Source organism: Anser anser (genome assembly GCF_964211835.1).
Source record: "Anser anser genome assembly, chromosome: 5".
Classification (NCBI taxonomy): domain Eukaryota; kingdom Metazoa; phylum Chordata; class Aves; order Anseriformes; family Anatidae; genus Anser; species Anser anser.
Genome location: NC_139725.1, coordinates 3,692,603 through 3,716,630, shown reverse-complemented (window position 1 = coordinate 3,716,630; position 24,028 = coordinate 3,692,603). Strand labels below are relative to the sequence as shown.

Below are 24,028 nucleotides of genomic sequence, written 5' to 3'. Positions count from 1 at the left end.
TTCAGGTGCATGAAATACTTAAAAGAAAGACGCTTTGATGAATGCAATGGACAGGATAAATCTGAAGTAACAAATATTCTTAAATACGGATGTCCTGAGAGGACTATGGAACCGATTGACTCCTTCTGCAGGAAGAAAAATAAATAGACATCGTGCAGTAAATGTTACTTTTAAATACTACAGCTTTAGCTATGACAATCACAACAATACAGCTAATTGGACAGTACTAGCATAATAAAATTTCTTGTAAGCCCAAGTCAAGTATAGGTCAAGCAAGCATTTTAGAATGGATCAGCAGATTTCAAAATACCCAACTATATTGGACAGTGGTTAAACACACACTTCCTTGAGAAAACAGATTACTAATGTTATTACATTAGTCTGCATAATATCCAAACTTCTGAGAAGAAACAAGTTCATCAGTTGAAAAGAAACCTTTTCTAAATGGTAAAGCATTTAAAAAGTTTAGGGTGATTCTCCTTCCAAGACACCACGTAAAACAAAATAGCTTGAATCCAGCTAAACTCAGCATTACAAATGTTGATCTAAAATATTAAGTATAGAAGCGGGCCCTGAGAAGTCTTGGATGAGAGAAGAAGGAGGAGCAAGAAATCATGAGCAGAGGCTGCTTTTCTGACTCAGATTGTCTACCAAAAGAAAGCTCTGGCCAAATTCCTCTTCAGTGTAACATGGAGGTCAGTGGAGACACCACAGGGATTTTAACCCTTTCCCTAGAGCTGTGTGAGTTTCTTCAGATGACTGATTTGCCATTCAAGAGCACTTACTTATTTTTATCATTTGCCTAAAAATCAATTTACTTCAGGTCCTTTTTTTTTTAATTTTGAAATGATGTCTTGAGATTAAATATGCCACTTTTTTTTTTTTTTTGGTAAGAATAACCTCTTTCCCCAAGAAATCTCTGATAATGAAATAGTCTGATCAATCTGAAACAACCTGGTTTTACTGGTTTGACATTTGAACCAAGTGCTTTGTTGAGCCAGTGAACTAAAAGGGATAATTTATTTGTGTGGTCTTCAGCTGTTTTCAAACCTGAGACAACCACTGTTTTTTAGTATATGTACTCTTCTTGGTGGAAGAGACACAAAAGACCGTACATGCAAAAAGAGTGCCAGGCAGCACAGACAGACTGGTTTCTGGGTGTCAAGAACAGGAAGGGCAAGTGACAAGAAACCCAAGACTGCAAGCAAGCAAAACAAATGTGTGAGGATTTCCTAAACTGCCTTAGAACAGCATTTATCCCCATACCAGTACACTGTGACTGCCTTCCACAGGCACATAGACCAGGAGACTGGTGGGCATCTGCAGGTGTGGATTCCACACCAGAAGGAAGCTTCAGGGAAGGGCTGTGGTGGCAGCTGGTGCTACAGCACGAAAATGAGGAAGATTTCCATACAGCTGGGCTGGCTCCAGAGGTTTGCAGCTTTGACCTCAGCATTTCTCCTCAACAACATCATTTCTCTAATCCCAGAGACCAAGACAAGGAATATTTACAATCTGCAAGCTGTAGTGCTTTTGTATGCATTTGTATTTGCTGCAAAAGGAAAACACATTTACAATGAAAGAGCAAAGAAATGTCCTTGTTCCTTCCATATGATGTCTCCATTGGAAGCCAAGACAGACTGGAAGAAAGACGGCATAGTATAGAGGCCATGCTTGTCTTTACAAGGCTGATCCAATTGCTGCAGAAGACAAGAGCAGACTATCACTGACTTCAAAGGAAGCTGAGTCAGACCCCATGGCGCATATGGTCACAGTGTTTGTCAAAGGTTTGCTATTGCATGTCTCTGATCACCAGCCCTGCTTCCAGATCAGCTCCCTCTACAGGCTTTTTTCTTTTTTTCTCCACATTTCCCATTCTCTTGAACTCTACGTACTGAAATGCTCAGTTAGCATGGGACGTTTATCTACATGACATTTATCTTCACAAGCTCTTACAGGCAATTTAACGATTGGTCCATAGGGGAAAGAAAAAAAAAGGATAAAATAGTCAGGGATCTTTAGAAAAGCCATGAGGAATGTAGTGCCTTGAGCTTAAGCATTGAAGAGTTTCCTCCAGCGGTTGCAATTTCTCAGTCCGTGACACTCTGCGAGTCAGCCCCACCGAGTCCTGAGGCAGCACACAATGTTCCTCTGCTCAGCCTCTCACACGTGGCAAATGGGAAGCAGAGGCAGACGCAGCAAGCCTGTCTCATGCTGAGAAAGGAGTGAAAAATAAGACTGAAGGGGAAAAAAATACAGGCAGACACTTCTCTATAAATGACAGAAAGCAGGGAAATGCACAATTTTAGATGGCAGAAACAACTGTCAGAGGAACCACATGGTTCACTGAGTGTAACTACTTTCTTTCACCCTACCAACAAGTAGGAAGAAACAAGTATCAGGTATATAGTAAGGAAATGGCTCACCAAATTGCCTTAAACTTGGTGCCTATATTACTGTGCTCCCTGTGCTCACACAGAAAAGATGCTGTCTCCAGAGAGTGATGCTGAATGCCCAAGCTAAAAGCCGCTTTCCCCACTGGCTGCACAGGAAGCCCAGGCTCCTAAGCTGTGCGGCTAACTAAGGTAGATGGTGTCAGCACCTCACAAATGGCAAAGTCTATATTTCTTGTATACCAAATGATTATTGAAAATAACTGAAATCCATGTATCCCAATGTGGCAACAAAGCAGCAGCCTGATCATCAATAGGATGAGACAGCTAGAGCATTTGGCCCTTCTCTGACAGGCCCATATGGATATTGTTTCATTTAATGTGCTCTGGCTGCCATTACCTTATACTGTCTGTTATTAAAATTGCCACAATTACACTTTCCAAAACACTCCCATGCTTTTTAGAATTTGAAAGACAGGCTAGGGTCATGGAGGAGGATAGGGACACACATTTCCCTTATCACAGCCTGCACCATCATTTTGTACCAATCATAGATCTGTCTTTTACTAACCAGTTATCCAGAGACCTACTAATAAGCATCTGACTAAAAGCCCAAAGTGTTTTCAGAGAAGGGACTAGCACAGCACTGCTGGCAGAGGTACATTCTCTCCAAGTTTGCTTCAGCTTCACAGCAACCCAGCAGTTCCAGTTTCTCCCAGATTCATACAACCATTTTGATGCAAGATGATGATCTGATGGAAAATAATGTGGTATGATAATATGACAGGTGATAATGTGGCATGTGATGATGGGATTTTACTGGAAACGTCAAGAGCCCCAGCTCACTCTTTTTCTAACCCTTTTCCACGTTTACTGGAAGAACTTTGCAAACAGTCTAATTTGAAAGCAATGTCAAGCAGGAATGTCTTCCAACTGGACCTCAGTCATCATTTCTGCAGCTCTTGGCACACTTAATGGAGGATTCAGTAAAGCAGCTAAATCATCCCATTTGTTACATGACATGTACTATGTCCAGCTTACATCAGAATGCAAAACAACTAATCTGTTTAGGAGAGACAAGGTGCTTTACCATGCTGTTTTGAGAACCAGACTCCACAGGGAAGGTTAAATCACCCACATTCCCTACACACTCAGGATCCTTCTTGAAGGTCCACATCTGCCTATTTTAACTGCTCAGGCACCCACCTGGGTTAGGCTGCCCTGACACTCGTTTAATAATGCTGATTTGAGACATATTGCTCCATCTCCTCTCTTATGTGGTCTGATGTATTGTGAAATAGCTGAGACCCAACTCGGGCCATTTTCAGCTCTCTGGAAAAGACTGTACTTACCCAAGTACAGCAACAAACTGTCCTCCACTAATTTCAAGAAGAGCTGGATATGCCGAAAGCAAGATATTTTGCTGAGCGATAACCTGAACATAAGACTTATGGGGAAACAATTTTACTCAAAATAAATAAATAAATAAATAAAACAAAACAAAAACACCAAAAAACTTTTCTAGATCTGGTACCAATCTGACAGGTTTGGGGCTTTATAATGATTTATATTTCACCCAGGTACCTGACTGTGAAGAAGGCCCATGCAAACCCTTAGCTAGTTGTCCTGTTATAGTGCCAAAGTAAACAAGAAATAGATTCTCCCCAAACTGAAGTGAGATACTCAAACGGACAAAGAGAGGAAAACAGATAAATTATTGCATATAATCCCACAGTTTCACTTTTCAGTCACCTTAGGTGACAACTGTAACACGGTTTAATAATATGCCTCCAGAAGCACAGTGATTAAGTTGTTATCCTCTCTCCAACTCCTCTTAAGATGCAAAACATATTTGTCAAGAGAAACATCCAGTTGGAAGAGCTCAGCATTTCCTAATGTGACACTGAACAGATCCAGAGAGCAGGAAGGTGTGTAAAAAACCCTTCCCTGGAGGTCCAGCTGCCCCTGGGACCACAGATTTCTGTAAGCTCCCATTAGAAGCCCACGAGCAAGATCTCACTCAGAAATTCATTCCAGTTACAGAGATTCCACAGCAGTACTTCTGGGCACATTGCTTTACTTTCTAGACTGCTTGAGACTTCTAGACTGCTTTCAAAGCAGATACAGTAGCTGTCTGCAGCTGCTTCTCCTTTAACTGCCTCACTTCCTCTGTTTGCCTCCTTTTCTCATCCTTTCCCTTCCATAGATGGCCAGATTTCCAACACATTTTAACTATCACCTTTTATTTGAAGCCAATATGAAACAATCTAACTCATCTGACTGAGAGTTTCAGAGGCTCCAGAAAAGTCTTCTGACTGGCTTCATCAGTTACTTCTCAACATACAAATACAACCGGAGATGGGCCTGAACCCAAGATACGGCTCCGAGCATTTCAGAGCTGGGAAGAAGTCTGCATCTCCATCAAGACTGTGTGACAATTGTCTCTAGTCTCCTTAGTGGAGCACAGAGAAACTGTGATGTGGAGATAGGGAGAAATGAGGAGAAGATGGAACTGAATTCCAGTGCAAGCTTTCAAAGCTGGCCTCTATTACCATGGACAATATCAAACCCCGGATCTAAAGGCCTGTGCTCTTTCAGAACCGAAACTCTACAGCTGAATCCCAGCTTTAACATGAAAACATTTCAACCTTTAACTTTGCATATTAACTATAGCATTACTTAGAGGAAAGCTGTTGTTGGTTTGTTTTTGTTATTATTTTTTAACCCCCATGGGAATTTGTTCCAGTTGCTTGAATCTTACACCTTCGACTAGCTTTCTTCTTGCCTAGGTTACCTGTTCCTCTTTAACAGCTAACCCATCTGCCCAGGCAGAGGTCCATTTCTGCTGTTGGAGCCAGCTTGGAAAAATCACTTCCTCAGCCAGAAGGTATTTGTGAGGCTCCATCTTCTACAGTACAACCTAAAACATCTGTTGAAAAAGTACCTGTATTTAATGAACAAAAGAGCCTCATACTGCTGACTATATCAACCACAAAGTCAAAGGAGAGAAGCATGACTTCCATGAGAGATCTAAGCACAGCACTGGGACCTGCCACCAAGCAGTCCTAACACAGGTTTTGATACCGATTCCCTTGGCATGCCACCAAACTCCTGGCATAGGCCAGGCCAGGCTATACCTGGCTGCCATATGCTAGTGTGCCTAGACTTGGTGTTCCTAGGGGCTCTGCTGCCAGGGAAACACCAAACTTCCCCGGGGCAGGGGCAGACACTTGTGCTCCTCCTCTTAAGAGCTTGATGGGCAGAAATAAACTGAAAGACGGATTTAGAGGAGATTCCCACCTGTTCTACTGTGTCCAGCACTCCGATGAGTTACATACACAGTAAGAATGCTTCCCCTGTCAAAGCAGATTTCTTCCTCTGTATTTAATTTCAAAATTGTGAATGCAATTTCTCTTGCAAACACATACCACAATTTACATGGTTTTACTAGATTTTCTTTAGACAAACTTGATATTGTTCCCTTACCCTTGCTTTCACTTTACTTTCATTCAAGCTTTTTTGTGCTTTCTTCTAGGTGTCAGGTGAAAAATGCCTCAGAGACAGCAGAGATTAAATAACAATATTCAAATATCTCAACTGTATTTAGTGGAACAGACTGGAACACTGAAACCATATGGTACACATGACAGGAAATACTGTTGTCCACAAACACAGCGGAAGCAACTGTCTCAGACATCTCTTAATACTATGATAGTTCCTTGAATTTGCACAAAGCCAAGTATGGTTTCCCCAACTGGATTCATAAAGCCACATCAGTTTTTGTCTGATTAAAGACTCATTCAAAACCACAAGAAGCAAAACAATGTTAAGTTTACTATGACTGCCACATTCCTGTGAATGCTAGTACAGAAGATGAATGAAGTCCACATGGTTCCTTGCACATGGAATACAGCTCTGATTAATATTAGGAATGTGTATGCTTTTATACCGTTGCTTTTTGATTAATGCAGAATGGATCATTATGTTCCAATCCAGTACCTCTCTTGAAGTTAACATGCAAATATTTCATTTATTAAAATGTACTTAAATATTACAAAATTAAACAAAGTCTCTGGTTCATTATGTCCCTAGATTTCAAAGAACAACAATTTTTGGTTTTAAAGTACCTTAAATAAAAAGTCTTAAAGTCAACTCTCAAAATAACAATCTACCCACAGCAGCTCATCACTGTCCTCACCATTAAAGAAGGAAACACTGTAAGGGCACCAGGAGAAAGACAAAGGTTTAGTGTCCATGTGCATCAGATGACGAGGTCATGCAATAATCTCAGAAAAAATTACTCTACTCCTAGTACCTATGTGCTTAAAAGCTACATTTTGATAATTGGACTAGCCTGAGTGAGAGCATTCAGTATCCCACACAGCACCTTGTAGGTGTTTAACATTATATACACTTTTTTAGAAGGTACTCTCTGATAGATAATACCTGCATTAAAAGTTTTAATTCTATGGGTGGTGAGGGAGATTTTTTTAAATTTATTGCTACAATGACAATATTTTAGCTACCTACAAGCATTTAGGGAAGAAGGATATTCAACCAGCTATAGAAAAAAAAAAATCTACCACTTTTAGGAGAACTGTTTGCAAAGAAAATCCAAAGCAGCAGTGACAGAGTTCTTTCTAGCTTTGAAGCAGATGTAAATCTATAAAATAAACTCACTCTTACAGACACCTGGTTTACATGAGTACAAGAGTGCTACTTAGAGACAGGGGTCTAGCACTACTGGTATAAATTATGCAGATGTGATACGCAAAACTACATTAGTTTCTTTAAAGCCAGAGATCAAACTACTTTGGCTTGTCTTTAATCACATTTGACAGTTTATAAGAATTGTACTGAATTTGTATTCCCCCCTCACTGCCTGTGTTGAATGAAGTGCTTTGGAATGAGACTGTTAAAAAGTAATACAAAACAATGAAGTTCTGTGTTTGTCCACAGATCAGAAATTTTGCATTCTCTTCTCACTGCCCTGCCAAAATGCCCGAATTATAATTTGCAGAAAGCAAACTTATAGTTCCCGTGAGTTGGAAGTGCCCACTGTGATTTTGTTTCATTGAACCCAAGATTTCTTCTAATTTGAAGAAAGATTCTTACTAGTCCTGCACTTTTTTTTTTTAAACAAACCAAAGCAAGGAAAGCAAACATTACAACTTAACATCTGGCAGCATGTTGATAGTCCCTGAGCAAAGATGGGCACTATAACACACAATACATTTTCAAGTGTGGACTGCACAGTGGTCTGGCTGTTCATGGAGAAGGCTGATGATCATATAGAGGTGCTCTCCACGGAAAAAATCTTTTTAGTATCTACATAAGCTCTCATATTTTTATTAGCAGACACTGAACAAAAGCATTTTTGGTGTTCTGGTAGCATTTATTTTGAATGGCACAGAGGGAGAGTACAGCTGAAAACTGAAAGAGTGAAGTCCTGATTTCACTGAGGCTGACAAACCAGAGACAGAATTTAGTTAGACAGACAAAGAGCCCCAAGCTGAAATTTGTGGCAACTGTCCCTTGCTGTATCAACTGCCATGACCAAGAAGATTTTTGTGCTATCATCTTTGTTCGCCCTTCAGACATCTGTAAGCAGCATTAGATTGCCTCTGGGCCTCCTTTTTACCAGACTAAACAAGCCCAGCTCCCTCAGTATCTCTTTAGAGGATGTGCTGTAGGGCCCCTGACTACTTTGGTAGCCCTCCAGTTTGCAGTAGATAAAGATTCACTGTCCAAAGTAAATGAAAATGAAGTACCCTTTGTACTTCTTGCAATAATACAACACTGAAAGAGTTAAAAACAGTACAGATATTCATCACTTGTGTGGAAAAACTGTGCTCTGAAGGGCTGCCCAATTTTCAGTAATTATAACAACTTTTTTGATGTTAAAAGAATGTATGCATAGGCCATACATTTCCTTCTAAGACCAAAAGAAACATGTTTTTCTTGTGAAGCTTAATCAAAACAGTGTTTTCGTTGTGCATTCCTGATGGCTCTATAGCTAAAGGAAATTAATTTTTCTTTAACCAACAACTGGGACTGAGGGGAGACCAGGAATTATGTTACATACAACTGCTTTGGGGCAGTCCCCACAGAAGTCCTGAAAAGCTCAAGCTGACCACACAAGACCACTGAGGTTAATCTTGCTGTTGGATAGTTCTGTATCTATTTCACTTTACATTTTTACATCGCTCAAGGCTTCAGGCCAAGGCTTTGTTAAAAAAAAATATTGTTTCTAGTAAAGCATGAAAAAATCTGACCAGTCTATCTTCCAATACCACTCAACAAAGTTCAAAGGAATCAAGACCTCCTGCATGTGGACTGAGAGTTACATTTGCTCTGATACAACAGAATCATTTACCTTTCATTTAATCTCTCTTTGCTATCAGCATTGAATGTTCTTGCACAGGGCGTATGTTCAGCAATGCACAGCCTGACCACAATGGCTCAACAACCCAGTGTGAGTTCATATAATGCAACAGGATCTTACCCACGATGTCTTCGTAGGCATTTTCTTCTAAAGTGCTCTTGGATCCAAATTTATGCTGGCTCTCAGTCCCATTTTCAGTTGGGGAGGGAGGGTACAAGGAATGCAGACTTGATGCATCCTCAAACTCAAAGGATTTTCTGAAGTTAAAACAATAAGTAATTAGTAACTAGAATGCAAAAATGACTCAAATACTTAGCTGAGCAATTGTTTGTTAAGAAATGTATATAAATTAACTAAAAAATAAATCACACATCATGCTTTAAGAGGACTTGTAGAGGACCCTCAAGCCCTGTACTGACAGCAGTAGTCAGTATAACAAACAGTGACACCTTTATGAGGTTGGAAGTATTGTTATCCCCATTATACAGAGAAGGAGAAAATATCCAGAAAGTATGGAATATTTTTCATCAGTTACATAGTAAGTTAGCTGCACAGTCATTAGATTAGAAATTGTTTTGTGCTTGCCAGGAGAAACATGTGGCCCTCTCTCCTCAAGAAAAAGGCATTTATCTGGAAAGCACTCCTCTACCAGTTGCCTTAGCAGATGTAAACCTTAGTTTGAAAATACTCATGTCTTGAACATTCAGATACATCCTAAGATAAAAAGCAGTGTACAAATGCCAAAGGCAGATTCAGGTGTGTAAAAGTCACCCATCTCCCTTGCACAGCTTGTGTCAAGCACTGTCAGCAAAGGACAAAGCATACAGGAAATAAAGGCTGTCAGGGGTGAATGAGCACCCCTGGGTGATGGCTGGGCCCTGAAGATTTGGGCTTTCTGGCAGGAAGGTGAGGGACAGCTGGCTCAGACGGCTTCCTGGAGAGAGTCTTGGTCCCTCCTTCCTGTGCTCTCTCCTGTCACTGTGGATGGGAGGTTTGGCGTCATAACTCCAGCTGGACGTAGGAGAATCCTGTGGATTGCAAGAAGCTGCTGTCCATGCCCTCCCCATTCTCCAGTTTGCCCAGCTCTTGTTTCTCTGAGGCACTACCTACACTGAAGTTGGGAGGTATATGGTTTGCACTGTTAGCTCTACCAGGGCCAGTGTTCATCTTCATTTTATTATGAAGTTAAAATAGCCATCAGAAAAGCTGGTTTCAACCAAAATATTAAAAAAATAAATAGAAACCGTCCATTCTCTTGATATTCCAGTGAGCTTAAACCACACATATGTTCCAAGCAAATAGAAACCTAACCTGCAAAATGTCAAACTGATTTGCAAGAATCCAGAGATACACACGATAGCACTGCAACTCCTAAAACTTACACTCAGCTAATCATTACCTAAATTGATAAACATTGTTTTTGCATTGAACTCATGCCTACCAGCCCCATCTAGGACAGGCTCCACTGTCAAACTGTGCTGTCTGTACAAATTTATTGTCTAACTCAGCAATGACAAGAGACTGAGCTTGCAGAACAGCAGGCACAAGCATGAATTGCACTTCTTCTTGAAAAGAGGATTCAAAACTTCATCTCAAAAACTAATCATACCAAAATACTGTGGTCTTAGATGACTTGTATGGTCTCAAACTAAGTGTGAGTATGTACTCAGAGATTGACTTTGATCACTTAGACATAGGCCACAAGGTGATTCTGTGGCAAGAATCATCTCATGTGATTCATTCCTCTTCCCACCCACCACACAGACCACTTTACCACTTCACCCAGACCATTTTACTATTTGCCCCTTAGTTTTCCAATAAAGGCTACCGTTTATATCTGAACATTTAAAAATTACTGTCCAGCTTCTGTACATTGTATACGCTGCAGTGAACAAAATGAGGTCAGGTTTATTTCACAAATTCTTGTTAAAATCTAGGTTTGTTTCCTCTAACTGAGATTATTGCCAGGACTCAAAGATAATTGCTGCTAATCAGAGCTTGGCTTTCCACATTTCTCCCCTCTCTTTCTCTGAGAAGCAATGTACACCAGCAGAGTTGTCTGACCCATTTCAGAAACAGGTGTTTCTTGAAAGAAGAGATTCTGAAGGCTCCTCTTCTCCTTTTCCTGCCCCAGAGCACTTCAGGTCAGGTTGTGCTGACATAAACTTATAATTAATTGAGCCAACATCAAACACCAGATATTGAATTCATAGCATTCACTTGAGATGTTGTTTAACAGTTACTTGCAAAGCTCATCACTAAGTTTCAGCTGTGTGTGTACTGTACACATGCACAGATAGCTGAGCAAACGTTCAAAATACAATACTTTGAGTTTTTATCAACAATTATCCCTACAATTTTCTAAATGGAGAGCAGAATGAGTTTTACCATTTCCAAAAAGCCAATGGGAATCATTTAATTAAAACAAGTTGAACTCCACAGACTGCTGTGGAAATGTTGCCATATACTCTGCTCTTCATTAACTCAGGAATATATAAAGTCCCTTCTATGCTAAAATATGGTTTTCTCAACACTAATCCTCTACAGCTGTTGATAGCAACTTATGACAACGTTTCTAAGCACTGAATTACATAAAATCACCAATGTCACATAAAACTGACACAACTGTAGTAAGCTTTGGAAACACAAACCCTCTGCAGATACATCTTGCAGTGAACAGGCAGACAGGACTACAACAGATGAGTTATGGTCCTGCTACAAGAGGATAATGAAATTATGCTCCATTAAGAATCTCAAGTAAGGGCATTTGTGCCAAAATGACCTGAAGACTTTTCCAGGGATCAAGGAACGCAGGATGGAGAACTCCAAAATTGTAGCTATGCACGGGTATTTTGCCAGTGCATCCCAACAGAGCAGTCCAGTGGAAAAAATACTTGTCTTGCAAGCAATTCCTAGCATTTCTCAGGTCAAAAGCATTCTATTAGAGGGAGAATTTGAAATATTGCTACTAAAATAATACACCACAGTTATTTATTTGAAGATCAAGCTCAAGACATTTCCTACACTTTTACCTATTCTGGGATTTTCTGTGAAAGCGAGACTCTTTCTTCTGCCGTCTGGTCACAGGGGGTGCAGGGGTGGACGGGAGGGGGGGAGGAGCAGCAGATGTAGGAGATGGAGGTAGGCCATTGCTTGGTTTACTTTTGTGGTTTTTGTCTGCTTCATATTCAAAGGTGCGTTTGGGCTTGGGTACAGGATTCACCACGGTGTTAGCTGCGCTTTCAAGGAGCAGATTAGGGTCAGCAGAGTTTGCAGTAACCCCCTGTTTTGTCTTACTGCTTTTCTCAGCCTCAGTGGATGTTTCTGGTTCACCCCCCAAAATAACACTCCCTCCTTTGCTATTACTTAGGTTTTCACCCAGTCCCTCCACAGTACTCAGAGTCAGAGACTTTTTCCTCCCTTTGTCAACACTGTAACAGCTGCTTGGTAACTGGGGGAGGCCCCTGCCAGGCTGCTCTTTCAGTGCTTGCTCGATCTTCTGTATTCTGTTGAGCACAGCAGAGGACTCTTTCCTCACATGGCCCTTGAGGAAAGCAACAGAAGGAGGCTCGCTCCTGCCTGGTCTCTTTTCTACCCGATGGCAGGAATCCCTGTCCAGCAGTTCCTCCTCCTCTGTTTCTGGGTAAGAGCACTCCGAAAACGTTCGGCTCATTCTTCTAAACCCTTTGAAATCAAATGTCTTCTCGCTGCAAGGAGATGTCAGCACACTAGGGCAGCTCTCGCTGCCTGACCTCTCCCCAGCATCCCTCTTGTCCGCACACATGCTCATCCTGGGAGACAGCTCCCGGCGACACTCCCATTCTGTGATCTTCTGCCTGATGTCCAGCACCTGGGAGCGGACACTCGCCCGGCTGAGGGAGAGGTTCCTCAAGTTTGCAGCAGTGCCCAAGGAAAGAGTGCTCCGGGCGAGCGGATGGCTCCCTATTGCGTCCCCATCCTGAGCCTCCTTTGGGGTCTCCTTTTGGTCCTCAGACTTGAACACAGACAACCTTTTATCCAAAGCGCCCACACTGACGGCTTTGAGAGGGTGGCTCGGAGAGTCGGTGTCCGAGGGGCTGGTGGAGGTGCTGCGCAGTGCAGACGGGCGGCTGCTCCAGTCCTTGAGGCGCAGTCTGGAGTTGGAAGCTTTGGTGAGCCGAGTAGAACGGCAAGAGTCCTCGCTGTCACTGAGGGGGTAGGCTGGGCTTCTTGGCGGGGACAAAAGAGGTGGTGGAGAGACTGACTGACACCTAGAAGTAGAAAGAAATAAAAAAATCAAGTCCTTGGGGAAACTACAGTTATTTGCCAAATTTCTTCTGGCTGCAGGCAAAGCAGAGGACGTTTGCACACCACAAAACTATCCCAAAGCATCAGCAAGCTACCAAATACACCTCAGTCACAGAATCTGGGGAGCGGAGGGCAGTAATTAAGTGATGTCAGTGATGAACTGAGCATTCAGCATGTCCCAAGCCAGTTTTCTCACCTCTATTTGAATCCCAACTTTTACAAGTTTCCTGACTTTAAACACAGCTGAGACATTCTCATAGTGAACCATTGACCTGAACGCATTTACCACCTCCAACAGAATAGCTCCCTGGTCTCCCAGGTTAAGGATTCCCTCTGCAAGAAAAGGGGATCAGCAGGGGGAAGATTCCTACTGCAACAAAAATTGTAAAGACTGACCAACAAGTAGTAAAGTTCACTCGCTGGCTGCAGTGACCAAACCAGTTTAAAAAGATGCCCATTTTCAATGCATAACATCTGAAGCAAATGATCCTTGTGGTCAGCACCTACAGTATTTTAGCCACAGCATTTCAAATCCCTGATGTATACAGTAATTTAAATAAAACTGCAAAAGGGAGACCTGTTTTGTCTTTGGTCTGATGTTGTGGCAAACAAATGAAGTTCTTATCAAAGAGAACAGAAGTAACAGTATCAAAGGAATATTACAGACTGAAAAACACAGGCTAATCTGCCCACAGTACAAGCTGAAGACTGCAAACTACGCAGAAAGTCTCAGTGTCACCTTGGAAAAAAAGCCTCAGGAGAAGTTTTTGTCACAGTTTGCAAAATTAGCCATTGTTACTGGGGTGTTGTACATTCTTGTAAAGACTTTAAAAACAAAAAGACAAAAGGAAATTAAACAACCTATTAATCAGCCGGCTCATCAGCGATGAGACAGCAATAAAGAGAGAAAACCATGACAAAAAAGGGGGGTTTACAGCTCTGCCACAATGCACACGTACAAACCACAGCAGAAATAATCACGGCTCCTTTGACATTTTGACCTAGCAACCTTTCTATTCCAAGAAATAAGGAAAGAAAAGCAAAGATCTAAATACAATGCCTTGCATACACAGTTTGTGTTCTACAAAACTGTGGGCATCAAGGTTTTATTTGTTTTGTTTTTTATAAAACATTCTGCATACATAAAATCCAAGTAGAAGAACTAGGTGACCAAAAGAAGTAACAGGAGCAAATTTCTCAGCTGTAGCAAAGGGAGAAAAGATTCAGAAGATCCCTTCTGCTATATGGTTTTCTCCTCAGCAGCCAGCTGACACCCACAGGTGCCAAATTCTGTGGATGACTCTAAAAGTCCAGAGCACTGAGATAACCTCTGAAAAATATACTTTGAGATGGGAGGAATTTTCTTCTTCAAACACAGTCCCAAACCAAATTATTAGATTTCATCCCAGATTCTTACAGTTGAGACTTTGCAAGCAAAGCTCAGAAGTATTAGGAGAAAAAAAATTAAAAAGCTCTGGTCGCAAAAGGACAAAAATCAAATTATCACAAAATGGAACTTATCTTTTTCAAAATCCTATGATATCAAGTCTTTTTTTTTGCACAGAAGTTGCACATTTTTGTGACTTTTTGTTCTTCATCATTTTGAACAATAAACACGCCCATAAGACAAATCTTACGTCAAAGACAATGGAAATACTTCATCTACAACTACTTAAAGCTCAGTGAAAAGCGTTCTTCATTTCCAGTCAGAAAGGATGCATGTCAGAACACATTCTTTTCATTTTGAGTCCTAGAAGTTAAATTTACTGTTATTCTACGCAGTTTCAGACAGGTGTCTTAGGATACCTCAGGAGATCAAAAGCAGGTGACAAACGATGAGCGGTTTTGGCTTGCTGTCACAGCATAGAGTTTGCAGTGAATTACCTAGGATTACCTTGGCCTACAGAACGTCACAGCACCTGAAGATGCAACCTAAATCACCCTCCTCAGACTTGGAGGGCTGCCCCGACTCTTCATTTTTCCTGTCTATCCCATCATAGAAATCTCTTCAGCCTAATACCATGATTGTAAGGTTTATATTATTCTTAGCACTCCTCTAGCTTAGCCTTGAGATTATGTTCTCCTTATTCCTGTATGTCGTGCAGGCCTTCCCCAGAGCTGCACCAACATTTGTTGCAATGAAACAAGCATTTTGTAGTGGCAGTGGATGTCACGTATGAAGACCACAGCCTCCACTGAAGCCTTTGAAGTCATATTCCGTTGTTTTCACTGTCAGGAAAAGGTTTGTTGACTCACCAGGAGAGGAGGAAAGGGGAAAAGCATGATTTGCATGACCTGCAGAAGTTGCACAATGTTTCTTCTCAGAAGATATGAGCCATTCTTTTAAATCCCAGGTTCCCAGTAAGGTGACTGCACTTAAAGCTCGATCATGAACCCCTGAAGTCAGTTACACAACTCCCACTCACTGCTGTACAAGTCTGGAACTGCAGAGCAAAAGGCCCTTTAGAGGTGTGTGCTGTTAAGTACTAGGGATACCATAGTTAAAACACTGATTTACTTCATGTTGTACTGTAATTCAGGTAGAAGAGATAGGAATAATTCAGCAACAAAGAGAAGCAAAGCCTTGTCTGTTTGGCTTTGAGAATACATTCACTACAGGACAGCAGCAAGTAACAGAATCAAGTCCAAAAGCTGAACAACAGATAATAAAATGTTCCTTTCCCTGAGAAATCTGCTTCTATTAGAAGAATGTTCTCTCGAAGGCACAATAATTCCAGTCTCTAAAACAAATATTACTTGACAAAGACAATTAAATAACTTGTAATCTTTCATACAAAGACTGTAAGCAAAATGTTTTTATTGAAGTTTCCTACATACAGAATGATACATGCTGCGCCTTACAACGCTTGCCACTACAATCACTGTTAAAATATTTCATATAATATTAATTTCATAAATAAATGCAGATTTCTTAACAAGTTCACTTGAACAGAACCTTTCTCTGAGCAATGACATTTCTTTGAGATTATCACTCTTTCACAAAACACACTGGAATGAGTTGCTCCAAACCCCTATCTGAAAAGTGCATTCTTCCAGCACTCAGTCTGAGGTGTGCAGCTCTCAAACCATGGCAAGTCAGCAGGCACAGTGCATTGCAGTGTCATGGGCAAATTGCCCATCACACAGCCCACCATGTGCGGAGGCAGGTCACAGACCCAGAGCTACCTTCCGGTGGGACTCACGGCTGCACAGTGAAGGGAGCAGGCAGAACCTGAGAGATTTCCATCCCTCCAGATCCTGCTTAGCTTTGCTGTTCTAAGTTGTTCCCTGAGAATCAGCAGAATTACCCACAATAGTAGAAAACTATTAATATCAGTGATTATCTGTAGGATTTGGAGCTCTAGATACAATTGAGCTTTAAGTTCTGATTCGGTCTCTTCTCTCCAGTTTCTTTTTTCCTCACTTAAACATAGAAAAAAAAAAAAGTTAATTTACAAGAGCTGTAATTGTCCAGACCCACTCAAATAAAGATGTGGCTTCCCTGGACTAGCGTATGTATTCATATAATTTGCTCTAATAAAGGGTAATATCAACAGCCATATCCTTTCCCCAGTACTAAAGAACATCCATGGATAACAGAGGAGCTGCATCTCTCTCTAACTTCGTTAGACAGCTTTCAACAACAGGAGGCAGCCAGAATGGTGGCTAATGAGCTGGTCTTGTACTTCTTTTCCATGTCTGAGTAAGGTGTATTATAAGAATTTGCATTTATTGAGGAGTTTGCATCCATGATTCACACATATTTTCTAAATACTAATAAAACCAGTAAATTGCATTTCAGACCAGGGATTAAACGTGACTGGAGAGTGGTTAAGTAACTTGCCTTGGAAGAGTTCCAGGACCCCTAACTCCCACTGCCCTGACCTGACCTCTGGGCTAAGCAGCTCAGACACCACAGCACTGCTCTAGCTCTCCTGAAGTGTCAGGAAGGACTCCACAGATCATCTGTGCTGAAGAAACACAAGCTGGGAGAAGCTGCTCTGCATTCTTTCAGTTTTGCAAATCCCATCTATCTTGCTTAAACCAACACTTACAGAAGGAGATGACAGTTTGGGGCTCTCACTATGCCAGGTAATTTCCCATTTCAAAAAAGTCAAGCCCTTGGCAGCCCATCTGTCAACAGGTTGACAGAAAGGTGTCGGGTCTTTCCAGGCTCCTGCTGATGAGATCCCATCAGTTCACCATAACACAGAAATTTGGTGAGCTCACAAAGTTGAACAGCACTTCTATATTTCTCAGGCTAGAAAAGCATCCCCTCTTGCTAGGAAAATATTGCTTTCTCAGTATTTTATTTACGTTATTTACCGATTTTCCTCATCGTATTGTGCTGTTTTATCAAGACAACCTAATATATTTTAGAGTAGTGATAATAAATTCAGAATCAGCTGTGACTGTAAGCATGTTAGTTTGCGTATTTAGCAGATTTGGCTGCCACAGAAGACTAGATACTTGTCATTGCTGCTGCCAATGTTTAAAGAGATGTGAAACAAAAGCAACAGAAATTCCTCTTTGCAAGAGCAGCAAGCCTCAATTTAAAAACAACAACAAACACTTAATTTTCCTACTAATTGAGTACAGAGAATATTTCTCAAGAAAGATGTGAATAAATTTATTTTTCTTCATTATACTGGTTAGAATACCCATCTTCAGCTAGATCCCAAAATCAGCAGAACCCCAATAAGGTCACTAATGCTGCAGTTGTTTCATGTAATTGAAGAAGTAGATACAAAATTCTCTGGAAATTTTTAAGAGAGAATGCTAAAAAATGCTCAATTAGCAACTCAAGCAAAAGACTGCACAAAAATATCATTTGAGGCACTGATTTTCAGATAGCCAGTGTTAATACTCCCATCACAAAAAGCAGAAATGCTTACACCTGTTTGGCTTCTTGTTAGTTTTTTTGGCTTCTGTTTAAACAAAATGGACGTGTTCAGATTACAGGATGAAAAACCAGAATTATAAAAAAAAAAAAAACAGAATTATATTTATAACCATAACATATATAACATAACATATGCTGAAAAAAACTAAATCCTGAGAATTTTATTGTCTGTCCAGATGAAAGCATCTATGTCCAAATTTTCAGCCAGTGTAAGCCTCCAAACACTTAGAAGACAAGTGAAATAAATTCACAGAACAAGATATAATTTATTGGATTCTTGCATTTTCAGAAGGGTATTTTCTCCCATGCCAGTATTACTTCTCAGCACACTAAAAAGCTGTAGTTGCATTTTTGTCTTCAGAATAAAAATGGATGTTTCTCATAACTTCTGTGACCTGCACCAAAAAAAAGCCATTTTGAAAAGTTTCAATACCAATGGCTCTCTGTAGCTGGTACAGTCACACTCTAAGGGAACTGTTGCCAGGAAATCATTGAGCAAACAAACAGAAAAGCACTCTTCTTTCAGAAACACATTTGTGAAAGCTCGTGGCAATTATCCCTACTTTTACACAAATAAGAATTGAAAGAACTACTGCAGAACAAAAAGATTCCAGTCGTACCTCTTCAGGTGTAAAGCAGAAGAGTAATTCAAAGGCTAAAAAAAATCACAACCTTCAAGCAATGTTGAGGGACAACACTTTGCAAAGAATTCCTTCTTCCTCTCTCTCTGTACAAAGACGGAGTAATTTTCTCTATGCTTTCCTCAGAAAAGCTATGAGAAATCTACTTTCAGCTATAAATACTGTAAGTCAGTGGTTTGGTTGCATTTTGAGATGAGTTATGAGACAAACCCATTAGACGGAGAAGCAAAGTTTCAACATCATTTGCATATGACACTGTGCTATTTCCTTTTATTTTATCACCTCTACGTACATTCCTGCCAGCAAGGACAGATGAGTAGTAAGGATGATTGCTGTCAAGCACTCGGTAAGGCATTACTGTAGGGCAGAAACAGCGAAGGCTCAGCGGGCAGATTCAGGTACTCAAACTGGTTTAACTGGGATACTGCGTGGTTAGCATGAGGGTTAAATGTACAACCCTCACCAAAATGCGTGGCATGAGATGGCTTTGTTGATTAGCCAAGACAAGCCAAGTAGAACCCATGTATAGATGATAGCTTGAGTTTTGACATTCTTTTTTCAAAACTAAATGATCATCTAGGTTTGGCCAATTTCTTTGTATGCTACATTAATGATAAATCCAATCATTCCTTATATTAATCGTACTGGGAGTAGAAAGGGACTTCAGAATTAGTATTATTGCTACTCTTTGTAACTGGGGGCTGTGGGAAGAGTACAACCAAACAAAAGGGACCTCCTGGTCTACTGAATCTAAATAGATCCAGTTTTGTTTGACAGTAAACCTATTACAATATATTCTATACTTTGGCATAGTGTACAGTCTATTTTAATTGTCTACATACACCGCAAGTAGATAACTACAGCTGATATTTAATTATTTTAAATGTAAATAAAGCTTACTGTGAGTAAAGGAGGTGAACTTTCTACAATCCATGCTAGGCACATAGCAGTAAAAGGTGGGTTTGAGCTGATTTAACCTGGTAATGAAGCAAGAAACTAAACTTGTGGCATCTTGCCTCTGGCTTGGAAAGGAAAGTGACAGTAGTGGCAACACAATAGCTGCTCTTCCACCAGACCCTTTATTATTTTTGAGCTCTCACCAGGAGCATAGCTCAAAATCCCCCAAACCCTGCATGACAGATCATTTCCTCTCTTTATTGTTGACTTTGGGATTTTGACAAAAATGAAACAGAATTTATTTTCGAAACTAAAAGGTGAATTTGCATAATAAGACCATTTGAAACAGTTCACTTTCATGAGCATGTACTAGTGGTGGAAAAATCCCAGCATTTAGATAGAATGAAGCAACAAAATAAGTCAAAGTGGATGAAGATCAAGAAATAATTAAAGTCAGAACAAAAATAGAAACACCACATACTTCTCTGTGCTTCTGATATTTTTTCCAGGAATTTTGATACTTGCCATTTAAATAAAAAATTGAAACCATATCAGAACTAATTACAAAATAATAGGCTACTAGGACTGTCAAACAAACAAGATCAAGTGCTATGTGCTATTTTTAGGTGCTTTAATTTCTGTGCCCCCAAGTACTCAGTTCACAAGAGTGATGGTGGGCAATGTTAGAGAGAGAGTGCTGTCCTACAAATAGACCCCTTCAAAGCTCTGAATCTTTATAGTTCTGAATCATAAAGAGAAGTGCACAGAAATTTGAAGTGGCAACTATTCTCCACAAATGTACAAAAAAAAAAAGCAAATAAATCAAAGCTTATGAGTCAGGTCGTAAATACTTGAATTAGACCGGATTTGTAAAGCAAAGATGGCAAGAAAATCTGACTGTGACAAATGACTGTAAGACAAAATGTGATCAATCAATGGACAGCAGATATGTGCCTTTGCCAAGAAATTTCTAAGGATGAAGAAGGAAATTGTGAAATTATGTAGACTGAGAGGGCTAGATTCCCTGCTGATCTAGATTTATGGCAGTCTTGCACTGTTAAAAGACAAATGCAGAATTTAGTCACTGCCATTTTTAAGGCTTTCACCCCGCCTCCCCCCCCCCCCCGTTCATATACAGGTGACTGCCCCAAACACCAGCAATCAGGCACAGAAGATTCAGTAGCCAGAAGATTCAGTAGCCTACACTGTACTTCCATCACAATGATCAGAAGCTGACTGCACACAGAAAAAACAAATCAAAAGCAAGAACCAAAATATCAGAGACAGCCATTCTCTCTTTTCTACTGAGGTGCAGTGCACTGGTTTCATACCACTGTCCCTCATTTTCTGCTCAAAATAATAAATACAAATCAAAGTTGATAATGGAAGCCTCCTTCATATTTACTATTTTCCTCTAACATGTTCTGAACAACAATTTTTGCAACAAATGTTTCCACTGTTGTCTCCACTTTTACTGATTTTTATGTCATGGAGGCTGTTCAGAGTAATCTAGTCTCACCTGCTTTTTTATGATCTTAATTTTTTTTGTTGGACTGAGAGCAGCAACACAGCAAATGATAGCATGTTCTTAAATCAGGCAGAACACACAAGTTCTTATTTGTCTCTTTAAGAACCACCAGTCCTCAAAACTTGTTCTTTAATACAAATATTCAAACTCTCGGTGCACATGGAAGCTCTCAGCTCTGCTTTTTCAAAGCATAGGTGATTTTTCAATGTGCTTTATCTACCTGGGAATCTCAAAACATTTGAACGCTTTGGAACTAATTGTGTCAGAGCTTTGCGATTCTTCCATGCTTATATGCACACAATTTGGGAAAGATTGAAAATGACTTTTATGAATTGTGATGTTTATTTTTTAACATAACTGAGGCAGTTCTGGTTCGGCAACCACTAATTCTGGAACTCTGGTTTGGAAAAGTTGTTGTAAGATAGGTTCATACCTTTTCTGCTCTCTCAAGCCAGAAAAACCTCATGAAATCATTGTATACTTTACTGAAATATTCTACACCCAAAGGGAACAGAACTGAATTGCAAGCCAGAAAGTCACGAGTCCTGGCTGCACGCTAACCCAGAATATAGCCAAGCCTGCTTTCACTGCTTTACTTACAAATTAACTTTTAGGTCACAAAGAACCTCATTAAATAGACCTATGAATAAATATCTAGTAGGGGCAGAATAAAAGGAAGGGAGTTCAGGACTCCATCCTGTCTTTGAGAACTATTCTCAGTCTCACCCACTAAGACAAGTTGCTTTCAGAATAAACAAAATCTATTGTTTGCTTCTCTACCAGTAGCCACAATGATACACTGTCCTTCCAGGCCAACTAGCTTAGTTCTGGTCCCCAGTTTCTACTGCTGTTGATATCACGTAAGGTATCAGACAGCAGGTGCTAAATCCCTCTTTGCTAGCTATGTAATCTATAGGTTAAGGCTATTTGTTGCCCCAAGGAGCAGAGATTCGAGTCTTGAAGTGCTGTCAATGTCCAGCGAGGCCTTTCTGCATAGATTTGCCAGTTTTCTGTTCTCATAAACTGGTTTAACACAGTGAGAAAGCTTCCTACAAAAACAGGTTATAAAACCAAAAGCCATTATCCATATGTCTATTATGAAACAGACATTCCTAATTTCTGTTATCATTTCAACTATTAATATCACAACGCAGAAAGTTTGAGGCCTGAGACATCTGGACCCAGTAAGAAAATACAATATGTCACAACAGGATAACACCAAAGTGATTCAAAGCTTCTGGAGTTAATGCACTGCATATGAAATAAAATATAAACAAAATAAAATTAAAATAAACAAATGCAGCACAATGGAACCTCCTGCATTCCCTCCCTGAATCCAGAACAACCTCAGCATCAGCCCTGTCTGAGTACAGTCTGTCTGAACCCACCTTGTCAGGCTGCCATCCACTTGAAGCCCTTGTGTGGTGAAGGCAGTTCACATTTAATGTAAGGCAGGGGAAAAAAAGGAGTAATTCTGTTTTTAAACTTCGCCTAAGGAGTACTCAGACCTCTGTGGGGTTTCATATCTGCAATAGCTGGGTGCCATCTGTTCATCAAGACAACTGCAGCAACTCAGTTCCACTTTGTGCAAACTCTTCCTGTGTAAGCACAAAGCTGAAACAACGGCATATAATCAGCAGGCTCCTGATTACATGGTTGAGAAAGCATATTTGTCCTCACAAGGGCACTTTCTAATGTTTCTTTTATAACAATGAAGCAGTCTAACAGCTTTCTGTTTGTTCCTATATTGCTCTCACAATGATAAGACTAGAGAAATGCAGTCTGGTTCTCCATCTTCAGCTTAGTTTTATAAATTTTACCCTCTTTCCTTTGTCTCTTCAAAGAGTGGATTTCCACCTTCCTTGTGCTCCAAAGGTCTGTGTGCCTAAATTTTTGACTATTTTTCCACCATAATAAAGGGAATTATTACTTTCCTCTCTGAACTTCCCAGTCAGTTACGGGATCACACCCAGACAGTGCTCTCTCCCAACCATACATTCACATTCATTGCAGTCCCTGAAGCTGACCAAAACAGTTTTTCCTAACAAGAGTTAAGCTTTTTTTTTTTTTTTTTTAAGAAAATGACAAGCATTCATAACAGACTTCGCAGTGAGGAACAGTAGCAGTATCTGCCAGAACACGTGACTTTTACGTGAACAACATCAAGAAAAAAATTAGAAGCAGGATTTTTTTTCAGCACCTGAAAATGCAGAAAAGAGCTGAAACAGTTGATAAGTGAAACATGGCTAGTGCTGGTGCCAAAGCAAGGGAGAAGGCAGGAAACTCATGGGAACTTGCTGCTTTCTCAAATACCAGAAAGACAAGCTAAAGTGCAATGTAGCGCTTCATATGCTCAGAAGAAACCTGCTTACAGTCTGCCGTTCCCCAGCACAGTGAGGACAGAGCTGCAGCACAGGCCAGCCGCAGGACTGCAGTCAGACGGAAGGTAAAAAGAGCATTTCAGAAGGTGCCGCTGCTTGTCACAGCTTAAACTGACCCACCATGATGTACACGTTGTGAGCTGACATCCCTTGTGTAATCGCACACAAGCCGTACCACCACTGCCAAACACTGCGTTTTACAGATGCTGCAGTAAGAAGAACGAAGGAACATAGGTGTAATAGCAAACCGTATACTAAGAGCTTAGCTTGTACACGTCAGCTGGGTAACTAGTGTGTCTCCTGTTCAGAGGCTGTATTCTGCCTCTGGAGGAGGAATGACTTGAATCTTTACAGCCCTGGCCTTTCTTATCATCATAATTTTCTTCAGTGGTCTGACCCCATGGAATGCAAAATAAATTCCAGCTATGACAGACAAACATGACCCTTGGTACATGCTACAGTGCGCGTAGATTTGTGTGGATTGAGTAATAATGGAATGCTTCTCTTGCCTTTAGGAGAGAATTTTCTCTCAGCTTCAGTGATGGCCCTCTTTCATTTAATTGCTTGAATTCACAAGTATTTGCGAATTGGGGTTCAATTTTCTTCTGGCTTG

At 40.5% G+C, this 24,028-nt stretch overlaps 1 protein-coding gene across 11 annotated transcripts in view; it reads right to left on the bottom strand.

The window, feature by feature from the left end:
* DENND2B (DENN domain containing 2B) overlaps positions 1 to 24,028 on the bottom strand; it is a 171,440-nt gene that overhangs the window by 54,524 nt on the left and 92,888 nt on the right. For 8 of the 11 annotated variants that reach the window (XM_083838168.1, XM_083838172.1, XM_083838169.1 and 5 more), the window contains 2 exons: positions 11,811 to 13,028; positions 8,899 to 9,035 (listed from right to left, as the gene is read on the bottom strand). In XM_083838168.1, the coding sequence (XP_083694294.1) occupies positions 8,899 to 9,035; positions 11,811 to 13,028 (1,355 nt within the window). The remainder of the gene's footprint in view (positions 1 to 8,898; positions 9,036 to 11,810; positions 13,029 to 24,028) is intronic. The other 3 variants (XM_083838165.1, XM_083838173.1, XM_083838164.1) reach the window with 1 other exon arrangement.